Consider the following 13540-nt stretch of genomic DNA (forward strand, 5'->3'; position numbering starts at 1 on the left):
GAAGTGGTCTCTTCTCGGGGACTCCTCCCCAACCTCCTCATCGACGTCGGGGGAAAATGTTCTAAACTCTAGAGCTTCTCAAATTGTGACAGGCACACAGATCACCTGGGAACCTTATGAAAAGGCAGGTTCTGGTTCAGGAGACCAGGTGTAGGGCCCAGGATTCTGTATTTCAAACCAACTCCACGGTGCTACTGCCCGTCTGGGAATTTAGACTAGAACAGGCGTTGGTTAGAGAGAGAGGGTGGGGCAGATGTATGGGGAAGGTGCAGCTGGAGTGGGCATTGGGGGGCTGCCTTCTGGGCAGGCGAGGACCTTCCAGGGGGGTGCCTGGTTGGTTGGACGGCTGGATGCATGCACGCATGAGAGATGGACAGACAAATGATTGAATGAGTGGGTGGATCAGTAATTGGATGGATGGATGGAGGAATGAATGGAAAAGAGTTGACATAGGTCAAGTTTAGGATCAGGCTCAGGTACATACACATACACAATCACAAACTTGAATGCCAGAGCTCAAACTCCACCCCTCATTGAGCAAATGGGGAAACTGAAGACAAGGAATGTCCCCAGGGCCACACCGCCAGTTGCTTACAGCACTAGAATCAAAGCCCAGGTCTTCTAAGCCCCAGGCCAGGGTGCCTTTAAGGTGGACACACACACACACTTTGATGGCTCACATTCACTGACAGATGACCAGTTTGGAAGGTGGGCAGTCCGGAGTTCTTATCCTGGTCCCACCCCTTACCCACTTTTGCCAACTGTAAGATCAGGCTGGAAACAGCTAATACTCGTGCCCTATAGGAGGAGGGTAAGCGTTGAGAGTACGTGCCTGCCTTAAACAAGGGCTGGATTCGAGCTGAAGAGACAAAGTGTGGCCATCCATCTGCACCTGACCTTCACAGTGGGGGGTCACTTTCAGGATCACAGGAAGTCCTTCTTCTCTTCCATACCAGCCTTAAGTGACAAGCCCAGCCTCTGGACCTACCGAGAGCTCAAAAGATCCCTGGATATGACGAAAGCCAGCCCTGGTGAGTTCTCAGTCTGCTTCACAAAACTCCAGCAGAAATTTTTTAACGACCGTCCCAGGAAGCTGAAGGACTTGATCCTCTTGATAAAGGCTTGGTATCAACAGGTGAGTGTCCAATTGTACATCTCTGCCCAACACCCCATGGCCTCTGGTTCAAGATCAACTAACAAGCAGGCGCGGTACAACAACCGCCCGGATGATGTACATTTTTATGTATTTTTTAAGCCACATCCAGATCAAAATAGAGCCCGTTTCCTGGCCCCCAAGAGCCTGCCTTAGGGGACTCAAGCCCACTCCAGGTTAATACTCCCCCAGACGACCCACTGTCCCGGCAGCGTGCCACCACAGATGCGCTCGGCTTGTTTTTCACCAGAGGGAAATGGAGCTGTGCTGTACGTTCTTGGCGTCTGCCGTCTTCCGTTCAACATCATGCCCAAGAGGCATGTCCATGCTGGTACGCGTGGTTGTCATGTTCCATTTGTGCTGTCCCACGGTGGGCCCACGCCACACATGGATCCATTCTGCCGCTGAGGGACATCTGGGGCATTTCCACATTGGGGCTATTATGAATTAGGTGACTACGGACATTGCCCCAGGTGTGCTTTGTGGACTGAAGCTCTCCTTTCTCGTGGGTAGACGAAGGAGTGGAGCTGCTGGGTTATAAGATATATGTCTGTGAAAACATACATGTGTGTACACATGCACATGGCATATAGGTATGCATGTATGTGTACCCGATGAGGATTGTGTGCATACTTAACTCTAGGAACTACTGCCACATATAGATGGGCCCTGGCTTCTGATGGTTTGACCTAAGATTTTTTTTTGCCACGGTGGTGAGAAAGTGATGAGCATCCCATAGACACCGTATTTCGAATGTTGATCTTTCCCTGGCCTGGGAATAGGCAGTGCGTGCCCTCCTGTGGTGCTGGGCAGTGCTGGAGAGCCCCCGCTCCCAGCCTACCTCTGGGTCACCAGGGTAGACAACCCACACTCGACAGTGTGCTGTGTGGCCAGGCTTTGCTTTTTGGAGACCATGCTTTATGTTTTCACACCCCATCCTGTCTGCAAAATGCCCATCTGTCTCCCACTTCCCATGAGAAGAAAAGAAAGACAATGACTCTGGAGATAAATGAAAGTCAAGGTCATTACCCAACTGTAAGCACTCTGAGCACAGGTAAGGAGGGCTAGGCTAAGCTCTGCTATCCGGTGGGTTTGTTGCATTAGATGCATTTTTAATGCATCTGGTGATATTTTCGACTTGGGGTGGGTTTGTCGGGTAATTTGAGCACCACCTGTGTTCGTCCCCAATCACACTCCTGTCAGCAACGTGGGGGACACTTTCAGGAGCTCCACACCCTTGTCGTCACTTGATATTGTCAGTCTGTCGACTTTTAGCTGTGGTGTCATTGTAGTCCCCGGTTGGGTACAGGGACTTCTTAGAGATATCTGGTGTCTCGATTTTAGACCCCTGACGTGGGAAGAACTGGGTCCCCCAATGAGCTAACGCCCCTTTGTTCTCCCACAGTGCCAGGAAAAAGTGCAGGACGCATCCCTGCCGCCCTCGTATGCTCTGGAGCTGCTCACGGTCTACGCCTGGGAACAGGGCTGTGGGGCGGAAAACTTTGATCTAGCCGAAGGCGTCAGAACTGTCCTGGAGCTAATCAAGGAGCCAGAGGGGCTGTGTGTCTACTGGATGGTCAACTACAACTTTGAGGATGTGACCGTCCGGAACGTCATCCTGAACCAGATCCGATCCCCAGGGTACGCTACGCGGCTTCGCTGGTTCTCCCTCTTCACCTCTTCATTCTGCATGCCAGACCATGCCCCATCAGCAGGAGAGCCCAGCCCTGCCCCTTTCAGCCCAGGGTGCACCCGGAGAACGCCAGCAGCGTGGGGTAGGGAGGCAACGAGAGGTCTGTCTGAGGGAGAGAAACTTGACTGATGCTTTTCACGTCCCGAACCATCATCGATGTTTACGCCCAAAACAAACACTTGAGAGGTACTTCCCTTTCTAGAAGAGGCTAAGAGAGAAGAAAGGTCAGCAGGAAGAGGCCCTTTTATTACGTTATTAATGGGCCGTCTCTGGCAAGCAGAGAACACAGGACCAGAGAGGCTGCTGTTGTTGCTTAGCCCAATTGCCTTAGCAATTGAGAGAACCTACAAGAGTAAAAATCCAGGCTTCCAGAAGTCCAGTTCCCCACAACTAATTTCTCCTCCCATAGGCAGCCCTAGGGATTTTTTTTTTTTTTTAATCTCATGGACTTCACAGGCCAGTAATCTTGGACCCAACCGACCCAACCAACAACGTGGGCATAGACAAGACGTGCTGGCAGCTGCTAAAAGAAGAGGCTCCATTCTGGCTGTCTTCTTACAGCCTGAATGAGCCACCTGGACCATCTTGGAATGTTCTGGTAAGAGGGCTTTCCAAATACAGCTTGTGTCCTGCTTCGGGGGTTGCGGAGGGTCGGGGGCGCTTCCCAACACCCCCTACAGTCTCACCGCGAGTGGCTGCAGTCTTACTCGACGTGGGGTTCTGTCACCTTCCCCAGCCAACGCCACTGCACGAGACCCCGGGCCACCGTCTGGATGCGTTCATCAAGAAATTTCTGCAGCCCAACCAAACCTTCCTAAATCAGATGAGCAGTGCCGTTGACATCATCTGTACGTTCCTCAAGGAACAATGCTTTCGGCATTCAACTACAAAGGTTCAGAAGTCTGTCAAGGTGAGCCTGGCCTTTCTCTCAGGGGGTGTTGCTGGTGGGATGCTGAGCAGTTTTCTGTCGCTCTGAAGTGCTCGTCCCATCGCAGAGGTTGGAGGGCAAAGGGAGGAGGAGAGGAAGCTGGGGCAGACGGTAACGAGGATGCTGACTTTGATTTTCGGGGTGGGGTGGTGCTGATGGACAGCGTAGGTCGTCAACAACACAGTTTTGATTCGACAAGTGTCCCCAGGCTGCTGGCATCCTTGGCTTGCAGATCCTGGCATCCCTCAGATCTCTGTCTCCATCTTCCAGTGCCTTCTCTCCGAGTCTTCTCCCTTTCTCGTCTCTGCCATTGGATTTAGGGCCCACAGAACTCGAATTTAATTAAATCTACAAAGACCCTTTTTCCAAATAAGATCACATTCACGCTTTCCCAGCGGACATACCTTTGGGGAACTCCCGTCCAAACCACCGCAGATGCCAAGCTCGGTGTATATGGAACCAAAGGGTGACCTCACTCTTGTTTCGGTGACGGGACTGATCCCTCCCACCCCACTGAGCTAGAGATTCTGTGGACTGGGTTGTTCTTGTCCGTGGCCCAAAGGCCATGGGTTGTTACTCTTCCTTCTGTCTGCTTGAATGAATTGGATTGGAACAGGGGTTGACTGAGGATTGGTAGACAGGAAACAGAACATCCTCCTCTCATCCCTGTCCTGCAGAGCCAAGCATTTATTACCCGTCAGCCGAGGGGTTGTGCTTCTCGGGGACAAGGAGCCTGGCAGCTCATGTAGGGGTTGAAAAGCAGGGCCAGTGAGCCAAGAATGGTTTTCACGCTTTCACCGCATTGTCGAAGGGATGGGGGGGGGGTGGCCTAGGAGGAGGAGAGAGGAGGGAGGAAGGAAGTAGAGAAGCCCTTTACCAAATGTCTGCCAACCCGTGTGTACCTGAATTATGAAAATTCACCCAGCGATGCACAGACTGCGGGAGAAAATGGATGGATCGGGGAACAGATGAGAACTTTCAATGAGATGAGATCATGGCTGCATCTAGGCGGGTTTCCTCCAGGTCGCAAAAATTCAAAGTGACAGGAAAGAGTAATAGGGAAAAAATGGGGACAACCGTAACTGAACAATAAAAAATTTTTTTTAAGAAAATGCAAAAAAAATAATCGAAAGTGAAATCCTTATTGGGAGCCATCTTTAGGAAGCTGACTTGAGAGGAAGGTTGTGTATAGCTAACCAGTCAGTTGTTCAGGTATAAATAAGCAAAGGGTGTGAGAATGACCATCTTTGGAACCCTGTGAGTCTTTTGGTGGGAAAAATGAAAGGGTGCGCTTTGGCCTCAGCCCTCCCTGGACCCCAACCTGGAATCTACCCCGGGGGGTTGGGTGGGGCAACCTCGTTAATTAGTCCAACCGCTGGGGGCCCCGGGGTGGGGGGGGCCATGGTGCAGCGACCCCGCTTCATCCCTCCCGTGCCCACCAGGGAGGGTCGACCAGCAAAGGCACAGCCCTGAAGACGGGCTCCGACGCTGACATCGTCCTGTTCATCGACTCGCTGCAAAGCTACACCTCCCAAAAAACCGAGAGAAGCAAGGTCATCCAGGAAATCCGAAACCAGCTGGAAGCCTTTCAGCAGCGAGAAGCCCTCGAGCAGAAGTTCAAAGTGAAGTTTGAGATTTCTAAATGGAATGCTCCCAGGGTGCTGAGCTTCTCCCTCAAATCCAAAGAACTCAGCGACAGCGTGGACTTCGACGTGCTGCCCGCATATAACGCGCTAGGTGAGACTCCCCACGCCTTAGCTCCTGGAGCAGGACGAATAGGGACAAGGGCCGGAGAAGGCGGAGGAAAAGCCACCTAACAACCGGCCGTGGCTCCAGCGCCCCCAGCAGGTGGCATTAATAACAGCAGCAATACCGTAGCCTCCCACCTAACCCAGGCTTTCGCTATCCACGGTTTCAGTTAGCTGTGATCAACTGTGGTCCGAAGAAATGAAACAGAAAATTCCAGAAATAAGTAACGCATAAGTTTTAAATTGCATCATGTTCTGAATAGCGTGATGAAATCGTGCAGCGTCCAGCCTAGGCTGTGACTCCTCCCTCTGTCCAGTATCTGCATACTCCCCGCCCACTGGTCACCTAGTAGCCACCTGGGTCATCAGACCGACTGCCATGGCGTCACAGTGCTTGTGTTCAAGCCACCCTTGTTTTACTCAGGAATGTCCCCAAAGCGCAAGATGAGTGATGCTGACAATTCAGACACACCAGAGAGAGGCAGTCTGCGTGTATAGGAACATACATAGCGTGTAGGGTATCTCAGGGTGTGTCCCCCTTGAATAAGGGGACCCTTACTGAACCTGACACCTGTATACATTTTCCTTCCTTACTCAAGTGTCCCAAGACGTCCAGGACTCCCATCTTGCTCTCACGCAGTGTCATTCACAGTACCTGTCCAAGAATGGGGCACACGGGAGCTCCGTACACGTTTACAGAAAAAAATGCCTCAGGTATTAGCGAAAGGAATGAAAGAACAGGCTGTGAGAGGGATTCTGAAACAGAGACAAGAAATCTGGGTGTTCAACGTCGATCTTAGGCGAAGATGTCCCTTACAAATTCAAGGGATCGGTGCCAGAAGCATAAAGGGGGAATGAAAGAAACCAAGGCCATCTCAGGCAATTTCTGAATCCAAATCACAAAGAGCCTAGTGCCTTCCCTCTGAAGGGTTCTTAGTGTCTGTCTTTTTAAGAGAAAATATCAGTATAGATTGGGGGGCTGGCTAATGTTTTTTAAGCACGATAGCAAATCTTTTCAGCTCCTAGGGCCAGACAGTCTCTGTCACAACTACACAACTCTGCCATTGTAGTCTGAAAACAGCCATAGATAACGCATTGGCACATGGGATGACAATTTTAATAAAACTTTATTTACAATGACAAGTAGTGGGCCACATTTAGCCTGCGGGCCATAGTTAGCAAACTCTTGTCCAGCATTGTCCAAAAGGTCTTTCTGTGATGTAGGACTATTCTATACCTCTGCACTATATCTAGTGAGAGCTCAAGATGGGGCTAGTGCAACTGAGAAGTTACATTTTTAATTTGATTTCCCTTTCATTAATTTGATTGCAAACAGCCCCATTGGCTGACAGCTACCACACTGGACAGTGCAAAACCAGACAGTATTTTAATAATACCACTGGTACTCACATAGATCCTATTCTTTAAGTACTTCAGTACCCTGGTGATGCTCCCAATATCTTAGACATACAGTAATAGAATTCGACGGAATTTCTTAGAATTACGTTACATTTGTCAAAAAGTATTTTCAAAGCTGTTTACTTTCTGTACATATGAAGGCATAAGGTAAATATGTCTCCCCCACGCTAGGTCAAGTGCAGGCTGGCGTTAGACCCCACCCCAGGGTCTACACTGAGCTCATCTCTCTGTACAAAAGCTCCAACATGGTGGGGGGAGAATTTTCAACCTGTTTCACGGAGCTGCAGCGTAACTTCGTTCTCTCCCGGCCCACCAAACTGAAAGACTTAATTCGCCTGGTGAAGCACTGGTACAAACAGGTACGTACTGGTCTGGGGAAACCAGCACCTGCCAGGACCTCCGGGTGCCCACACTCTCCCAGGCTGGGGGCTGGGCTGCCCTTAGGGAATCGGTCCATGTCTCCACCTCGAGGATCCCGGTGGAGGATGTGTATCGCTAACCCTGTTAGGTTGTGTAGGTTGTAGAGCGCCCCCTACCGCCAAAGCTGCCAGCTGGCGTTTATTTATGCTCTGGCTCGGACACGCAGGGAATCCTGCAGAAATCTAAGTTACCCAGCCTGCGAAGGGCCCATGGCACCGGGCTTTGCTTGCCTGCAAGTCGCCAGCCTGACTCTCTTGCCGCTGAAACCCTAGACACCAGTGCTAATCTCCTGGAAGGCAGGTTGTGGCTGTAGGTGGTGCATTTTCTCCAAGACTGTTTAGTCCGCCTTTACTTCATGTCTTGCATGCAGGGTAGTTTCTGAGTGTTTCCACGACCGCAAAACACCCAACATGATGTCAGCTCTTGCCTGACGTCTCTCCTTTCTGTGTCCAGCTCCCTGCAGCCTAAGATAAAGACTGAGCTCTGTGGTTCCCATCCCAGAACATCAGAGACATCACTCCATGGCCGGCCCCAGAGTGCTCTGAGGGCCCGGAGCCGCAGGGTGACTCAGACAAGGTTGCTTCACTTCCCCAAGCCTTGTAGCTTCATTGAAAATGGCCACCATAATGCCTGTCTTGTAGGGTGGTTGGGAAAGGTTAGGATGGGGGTACATGCCTGGCCCCATAATTGGCACACAGTGGTTTGTTAGGAAGGGCTAGCCGGAGTGTGGCTCTGAAAAGTCGTCAATGGCCAGAGCACAGCTAAGAAACCTGCGTGGGCTGCCTACGGGATACTAAGTGCCCACCTACAACCCTGCACTGCCCAGGTTTCCCAGAGCAGTCCCACCCATGTGGGATTCGGGGGCCCTGCTGTGACTCTGGGAGTCCTTAATGCATAGCGTGTGCTCCCTGCCTTGACCAGTGTCATCTGTCAACCACCCCCCCTTCCTTCAGTGTGCAAGGAAACTGAAAAAGGGGTCTCTGCCCCCCAAGTACGCCTTGGAGCTGCTCACCATCTACGCCTGGGAGCAGGGAAGTGGGGTAACGGATTTCGACACAGCTGAAGGTTTCCGGACGGTCCTGGAATTGGTCACACAGTATCAGCAGCTCTGTATCTTCTGGGTGGTCAATTACAACTTTGAGAACAAGATCGTGAAGAACTTCCTACTGACCCAGATCCGGAAAACCAGGTGCCCTGAACACCACCCCCCTCCTTTTCTTAGCCGGAGTCCCTGCAAGACTATCTCAGTGACATGGATTCTCCCCTTGCGAAATGGGGCTGTGGGATGGGGTGCTGACGGGCAGGACCTCCCAAAGTCTCCAGGGATAAAGCCCCAGGGAGGCAGGAGAACATGATATCCAGAAGGGACAGGGAAGCAAGGACCAAAGCTCCAGGTCTCTGCGTGGGATTCATCTCTCTAGGTCAGAAGGAAAAGTGTGGATTCCTAAAGGAAAAGAAAGAGAGAGCAAGGGGCCGGGTTGCCTCCCGTGGCTGTGGCCCACTCAGCAACATCACGCATTCGGTTCAGTTAGACGCCGTGGTCCGGTTAGCCTGGTGTGGAGAGGATGTTGGCAGGATGCCTTCATGCCTCTACTAAATCATCATCTTTCAAAACATTTTTGACAAATGTTCATTTAATTCTAGGAAATTGCCGTGCACAGGATTGGTACCTTTGAATCCCTGACATCTGAACAATAAGGAAACACCGTTTCAGTGCGGAGAGGAGAATGGGCCCTCCACGCGGAGACCCCAGGTTCTCAGCAGCGTGCCTCTAATGCCTTCCCACCCCTCCTCCCCAGGCCCGTGATCTTGGACCCAGCCGATCCTACTGGCGACGTGGGTGGAGGGCGCCGCTGGTGCTGGCATCTTCTGGCGCAAGAAGCGAAGGAATGGCTGTCCTCCTCTCTGTGCTTCCAGGACGGAATGGGTGCGCCCATGCGGCGGTGGAACGTGCCGGTAAGAACCACCGGAAGGAAGCCTTGTCTGGAGGTTTCCCGGTGACAGGTGTAGATCAAACAGCTGCTCCTGCTGACTGTCACAGCTGGAGTTGATGCAGCCACGAAGGACAGCTAGCCCAGCTCAGGAGCTTCAGCAAATGGGCTTTTTTTTTTCCCCCCTTCCTATTACAAGAAATATTCAGGCAGGCAGCCCGGGCCTCCCCGACAGCTCCACTGCACCTGCTCCACGGTCGGTTTCTCCACTGAGGGCTGGATGGTTCTTTGTGCTGGTGGCTGTCCTGGGCAGTGTAGGGTGCGGAGCAGCGTCCCTGGTCTGTACCCTCTACATGTCAGTCAAAGTCCCCAGACAATGTCCCCAGACATCGCCTCTGCACCTCCAGGTGGCAGGGCCACAGTCTGGGCAGGAAGAACAGAAAGGGAAAGATACCTACCCGAGAGTACGTACTCTTATCAGAAGCCATGTCCAGCAAATTTCCTTGTATTTCCTTGCCCAGAACTGTCAGGGGGCCGCCTGTGACTCAAAAGTGACTCCCAGAGGTGGGAAGGGTCAGCAATCCAACAGAGTCTTTCACACCTGCCCAAAGTGCCCCTCCTACTAAAACACCTGCCACCAGGTACACTCGGTTCTGCACCAGGCTCTTTCTCAAGGTGCTTTCAAAGCAGGGTTTCTCAGCCTCGGCACCAGGGACATCTGGGGCCCGATGCCCAGCTGATTCTTGGCTGTAGGGGCCACCCCGTGCATGACAGCATGCTGAGCCACATCCCAAGTCTCTGCCTACTTGATCCACCCAGTTGTGATCATTACACGTCTCAAGACATTGCTTCATGTCCCATGGGGGGCAAAATGGCCTGCTCTGCTAGGAACCCTGCCCCACGCCAGGGTTGGCTTCAGTGATCCAGGTCTGGGCTGGCAGCAAGTACCCCCAAATTATCCCCAGGAATAGTTACCCTCTGGGGTACACGTCCTTCTTCCCCCCACACCAACTTTTAACCAGTGGTTTTAACTGCTTAGAGCACATACTATTCTTACATGTTTGTTTCTTTCTTTCTAGACAATACAGACCCCAGGAAGTTGTGGGGCCGATATATATCCTGTTGTCGATGAGATGTTCACATTGAGAATTCACAAAATACTAAACTGAAAATGCTAGAACCTTCTGGAGGTCACCTGGCAGTTGCTTTTGAAGAACCCGTTCGCTGCGTGGAATCGTGTCCCAGACCGATTCTTGCCCACGCCTTCCCTCGCTTCACCGAATCCTCTTCCAATGGAGGCCGCCACGTCCCTCTCATAAAGTCTCGCAAACTCCGTGAGAGACCCTGGTTTAAAAGATTTGCTCCCATCCATAGCTTCTCAGTTAAGCTCCTTCCTCTCCCTTCAAGCTTCAGAAGGGAATTCTCTCCGTTTTCCGAAAGTGAAGCCCTTTACCTGCCCCTCTGTTCCCGGGATTCGGCGACCTTGTTTTCACAACCCTCCGCCTCGCCCACCTCCCCACCACACAAACCCTTCTCTGTCCCGGTCAAGTAGAAGGTGTCCTTTGCCAGTAGTAAATTAGCCTCATTTAAGACCTTCACACTCTCCGAAGGCTTGGATTGTAACTGTTGAAATACGTATATCCAGGTTGTCTTCTCCTGAGTCTACTCGTGTCCGCCCATCCATAGCTTTCTCCTCTGGCTTTACCTTCAAAGATTCTTGAAGGGGCCAGGTCCCCAGTAAGGAGCTTGTGAGAAGCCACCACACATTGATGTCTCTCTTCCTCCCTCCCTTCCCCTCTCCCTAAAAATAAAATAAATAAATCTTTAAAAGAAGAATATGTGTATCTGTCCTTTAGGCTCTTTATCCCCATTTCCTGGCATCGAGCTTCCAAAACCCTTGGAATGTCTGCATCGGAGTGTCTTTTGTATGCCTAACAAGCCCTGGCCAACCACCTTGAGTTTATGCTAATGAGGTATGGGCTCTTGGAGTTCAAGGGAGGGGCCGGCCGGGCCAGAACGATTGGGCCAGAAATGCAAAGCATATGATGAGACAGTTGAACTCCCTGGAGACTGAGCTCGAGCGTGTGGCCAAGGATGGCATCAGTCGTGCCTCTGTGATGAAAACCACTGAAAGCTCGGGACATCCAGGCACCGGAGCCTCCCGGCTGGCAGACGTCAATGTCTTGTCAGGATGGCTCATCCTGACTCCATGGGGAAGGAAGCGTCTGTGCTCGAGACGCTTCCAGACCGCGCCTGCCCCTGTGTGCCTGCCTCGCCACCTCGCTGTCCACCTGTGTCCTGTATAACAAAGGGGTAATTGCAGGTGTCACACTTTCCTGGGTTGTATGAGTCCTAGGGACTTCATGAACTTGAATTTGTAGCCCAGCTAGAAATACAAGTAGTCTGGGGACCCCACTTGCAGTTGGCCTCTGAAGTGGGGACAGTCGTGTTGGGACCTTGCCCATTCACTGTGGGGCCTGCACTCCCTCCGAGGAGGGTCAGGTTGGATGCCATTGTCAAACACCCAGCTGGTGTCAATCAGGTGCCGTTGGAACCTACCGCGACTCCTGTCTAGAAGGAGAACAAAGAAAACAGCTATGACTTGAGGTAAAAGACTGAAAGAGTGACCTCCCCAAGTTGACATCTACTCAGCCTTGGTACCGTAGCCTCCCAGATGCCCAAACTTGCCCGAGGTACACGGATAGGAAAATACAAGACACTGTCCCTTCTTCGCAGGGCATACGTGTACCCAGAGGAAGGGACTAGGACACACCTGGTTAACCTTAAACAAAAATGAAGGGCAGTTCACAGCCATGTGCCAAGTGACTGGTATGTAGTGGACTAAGGCCAGCATGAATAAACTGAACATCCCAAGGCACCTCAAAGGCAGAAAGGGACCATTTTGTCTTTTTTTCTTTTTTACTGATGTTTTCTCAGCATTCAGTATGTATTTAAGTTCCTTAAGAGCAAAGGGAAGGAAGACTTCAAGGTGACCCAGAAACATGCAGTCACTGGCCATCGCTGGAGGTGACCAGGGCACCAATCCTTTCTTCAAACAACTGGCAACTAACAGCATCGAGTAGGAAACCCCTGACCCTCACCTCTCTTGTCCAAACAGTGTTTCAGGGAATAGAGACAGCCAGAACTGAGAGGGAAATCCTAACTTAATCCTACTTAAAGGACGACAGATTAGAAACCACCACCGTGAAACTTCAGACGAAATAAGTGATGTAGGCTGACATCATCAGCGCGTGAAACCATTCGATGAGGTGCAGGTGGGGAACTCTGCAATCAAAGGGGGGCGGGCTGCCACCCACCAGATCGACGACCCCATCACGGCACACACACAGGACAGCCGGACACGGCAGGCCTGCTGGCGTGAGGCAGACAGCACCATTCATTGAGTGTTTCTGCCAGATCACAAGGAAAGGGGGAGGGAGCTGGTAAAAAAAACCAAAAGTTCCAGAGAAAATGTGTAGCCTAGAAAGACTTCAGAGAAAGAGAACAGCAAAATGAGGAGAACAGAGGACAGACACCTGGAAGGGCGGGCTCCCTCACAGCCACAGAGGCGAAGGAACCAAGAATAGAGCAAGAATCCGATTAAAAAGGTGAACAGTCAGGAACCCAGGCCCATCGGCCCCTCCCGGTTACCCTGGCAACGAGGACCTGCTTACATCAAAGCAAAGCAAGTCAGAAGCGGGGCCACCTGGCTGGTGGCCAATGGCCCAGGGGAGTGTGGGGGGAGTGTGATGGGCAGAACACAGATGAGACCCCTGATGAAGAAAATTCGTGGACATTCTGGAGCCTGTGTGCTGCGGAGCCACGGCGGCTCTGGCCCAAGGCTCTTCCTGCTGAGTTTGGTCACATCGAAGCAGGTGAAATGCTGTCACTTCAGGTCTAGTTCTTGGCATCAGTGCCTCAGATGAGCGCCTGAGCAGGGAAAGAAGAGACCTCCCCCTGTGGGAGCTGGCTTGCCTCCACCCAGAGGGGCTGTGGACCTGGACCGAAGGAGAAGCGAGACGTGGGGATCCTAGTGACACAGCCCAACAGAGAGGGCCAGCGGTGGGTGCCCTGCGTGCTCACCCTGGATGGAGCACCTCAGAGAGGTACCAAGGCCAAGCCGCAGTCCCCTTACTGCAGGGCGAGACTGGGACTCACCAGGACAGCTTCTCGTGTCCTGAGGACCAAGGCTTCACTGATGGAGCTCGAGGTCATCACAAGGAGCCGGAGAAACAAAGGCTCAGCTGT

At 52.0% G+C, this 13540-nt stretch overlaps 1 protein-coding gene across 1 annotated transcript in view; it reads left to right on the forward strand.

Annotated features, from left to right (window-relative positions):
* LOC118991332 (2'-5'-oligoadenylate synthase 3-like) overlaps positions 1–11068 on the forward strand; it is a 38138-nt gene extending 27070 nt beyond the window's left edge. Inside the window, 9 exon segments of the mRNA XM_037052602.1 lie at positions 957–1135; positions 2559–2794; positions 3303–3444; positions 3583–3756; positions 5217–5511; positions 7113–7300; positions 8315–8550; positions 9161–9317; positions 10372–11068. Coding sequence (XP_036908497.1) covers positions 957–1135; positions 2559–2794; positions 3303–3444; positions 3583–3756; positions 5217–5511; positions 7113–7300; positions 8315–8550; positions 9161–9317; positions 10372–10461 — 1697 coding nt within the window. The 3' untranslated portion in view covers positions 10462–11068.
* The last annotated feature ends 2472 nt before the right edge of the window (positions 11069–13540 follow it).

This window comes from Sturnira hondurensis, unplaced genomic scaffold (assembly GCF_014824575.4).
Source record: "Sturnira hondurensis isolate 20B ecotype Veracruz unplaced genomic scaffold, ASM1482457v3 Scaffold0007406, whole genome shotgun sequence".
In the NCBI taxonomy this organism is placed as follows: Eukaryota; Metazoa; Chordata; class Mammalia; order Chiroptera; family Phyllostomidae; genus Sturnira; species Sturnira hondurensis.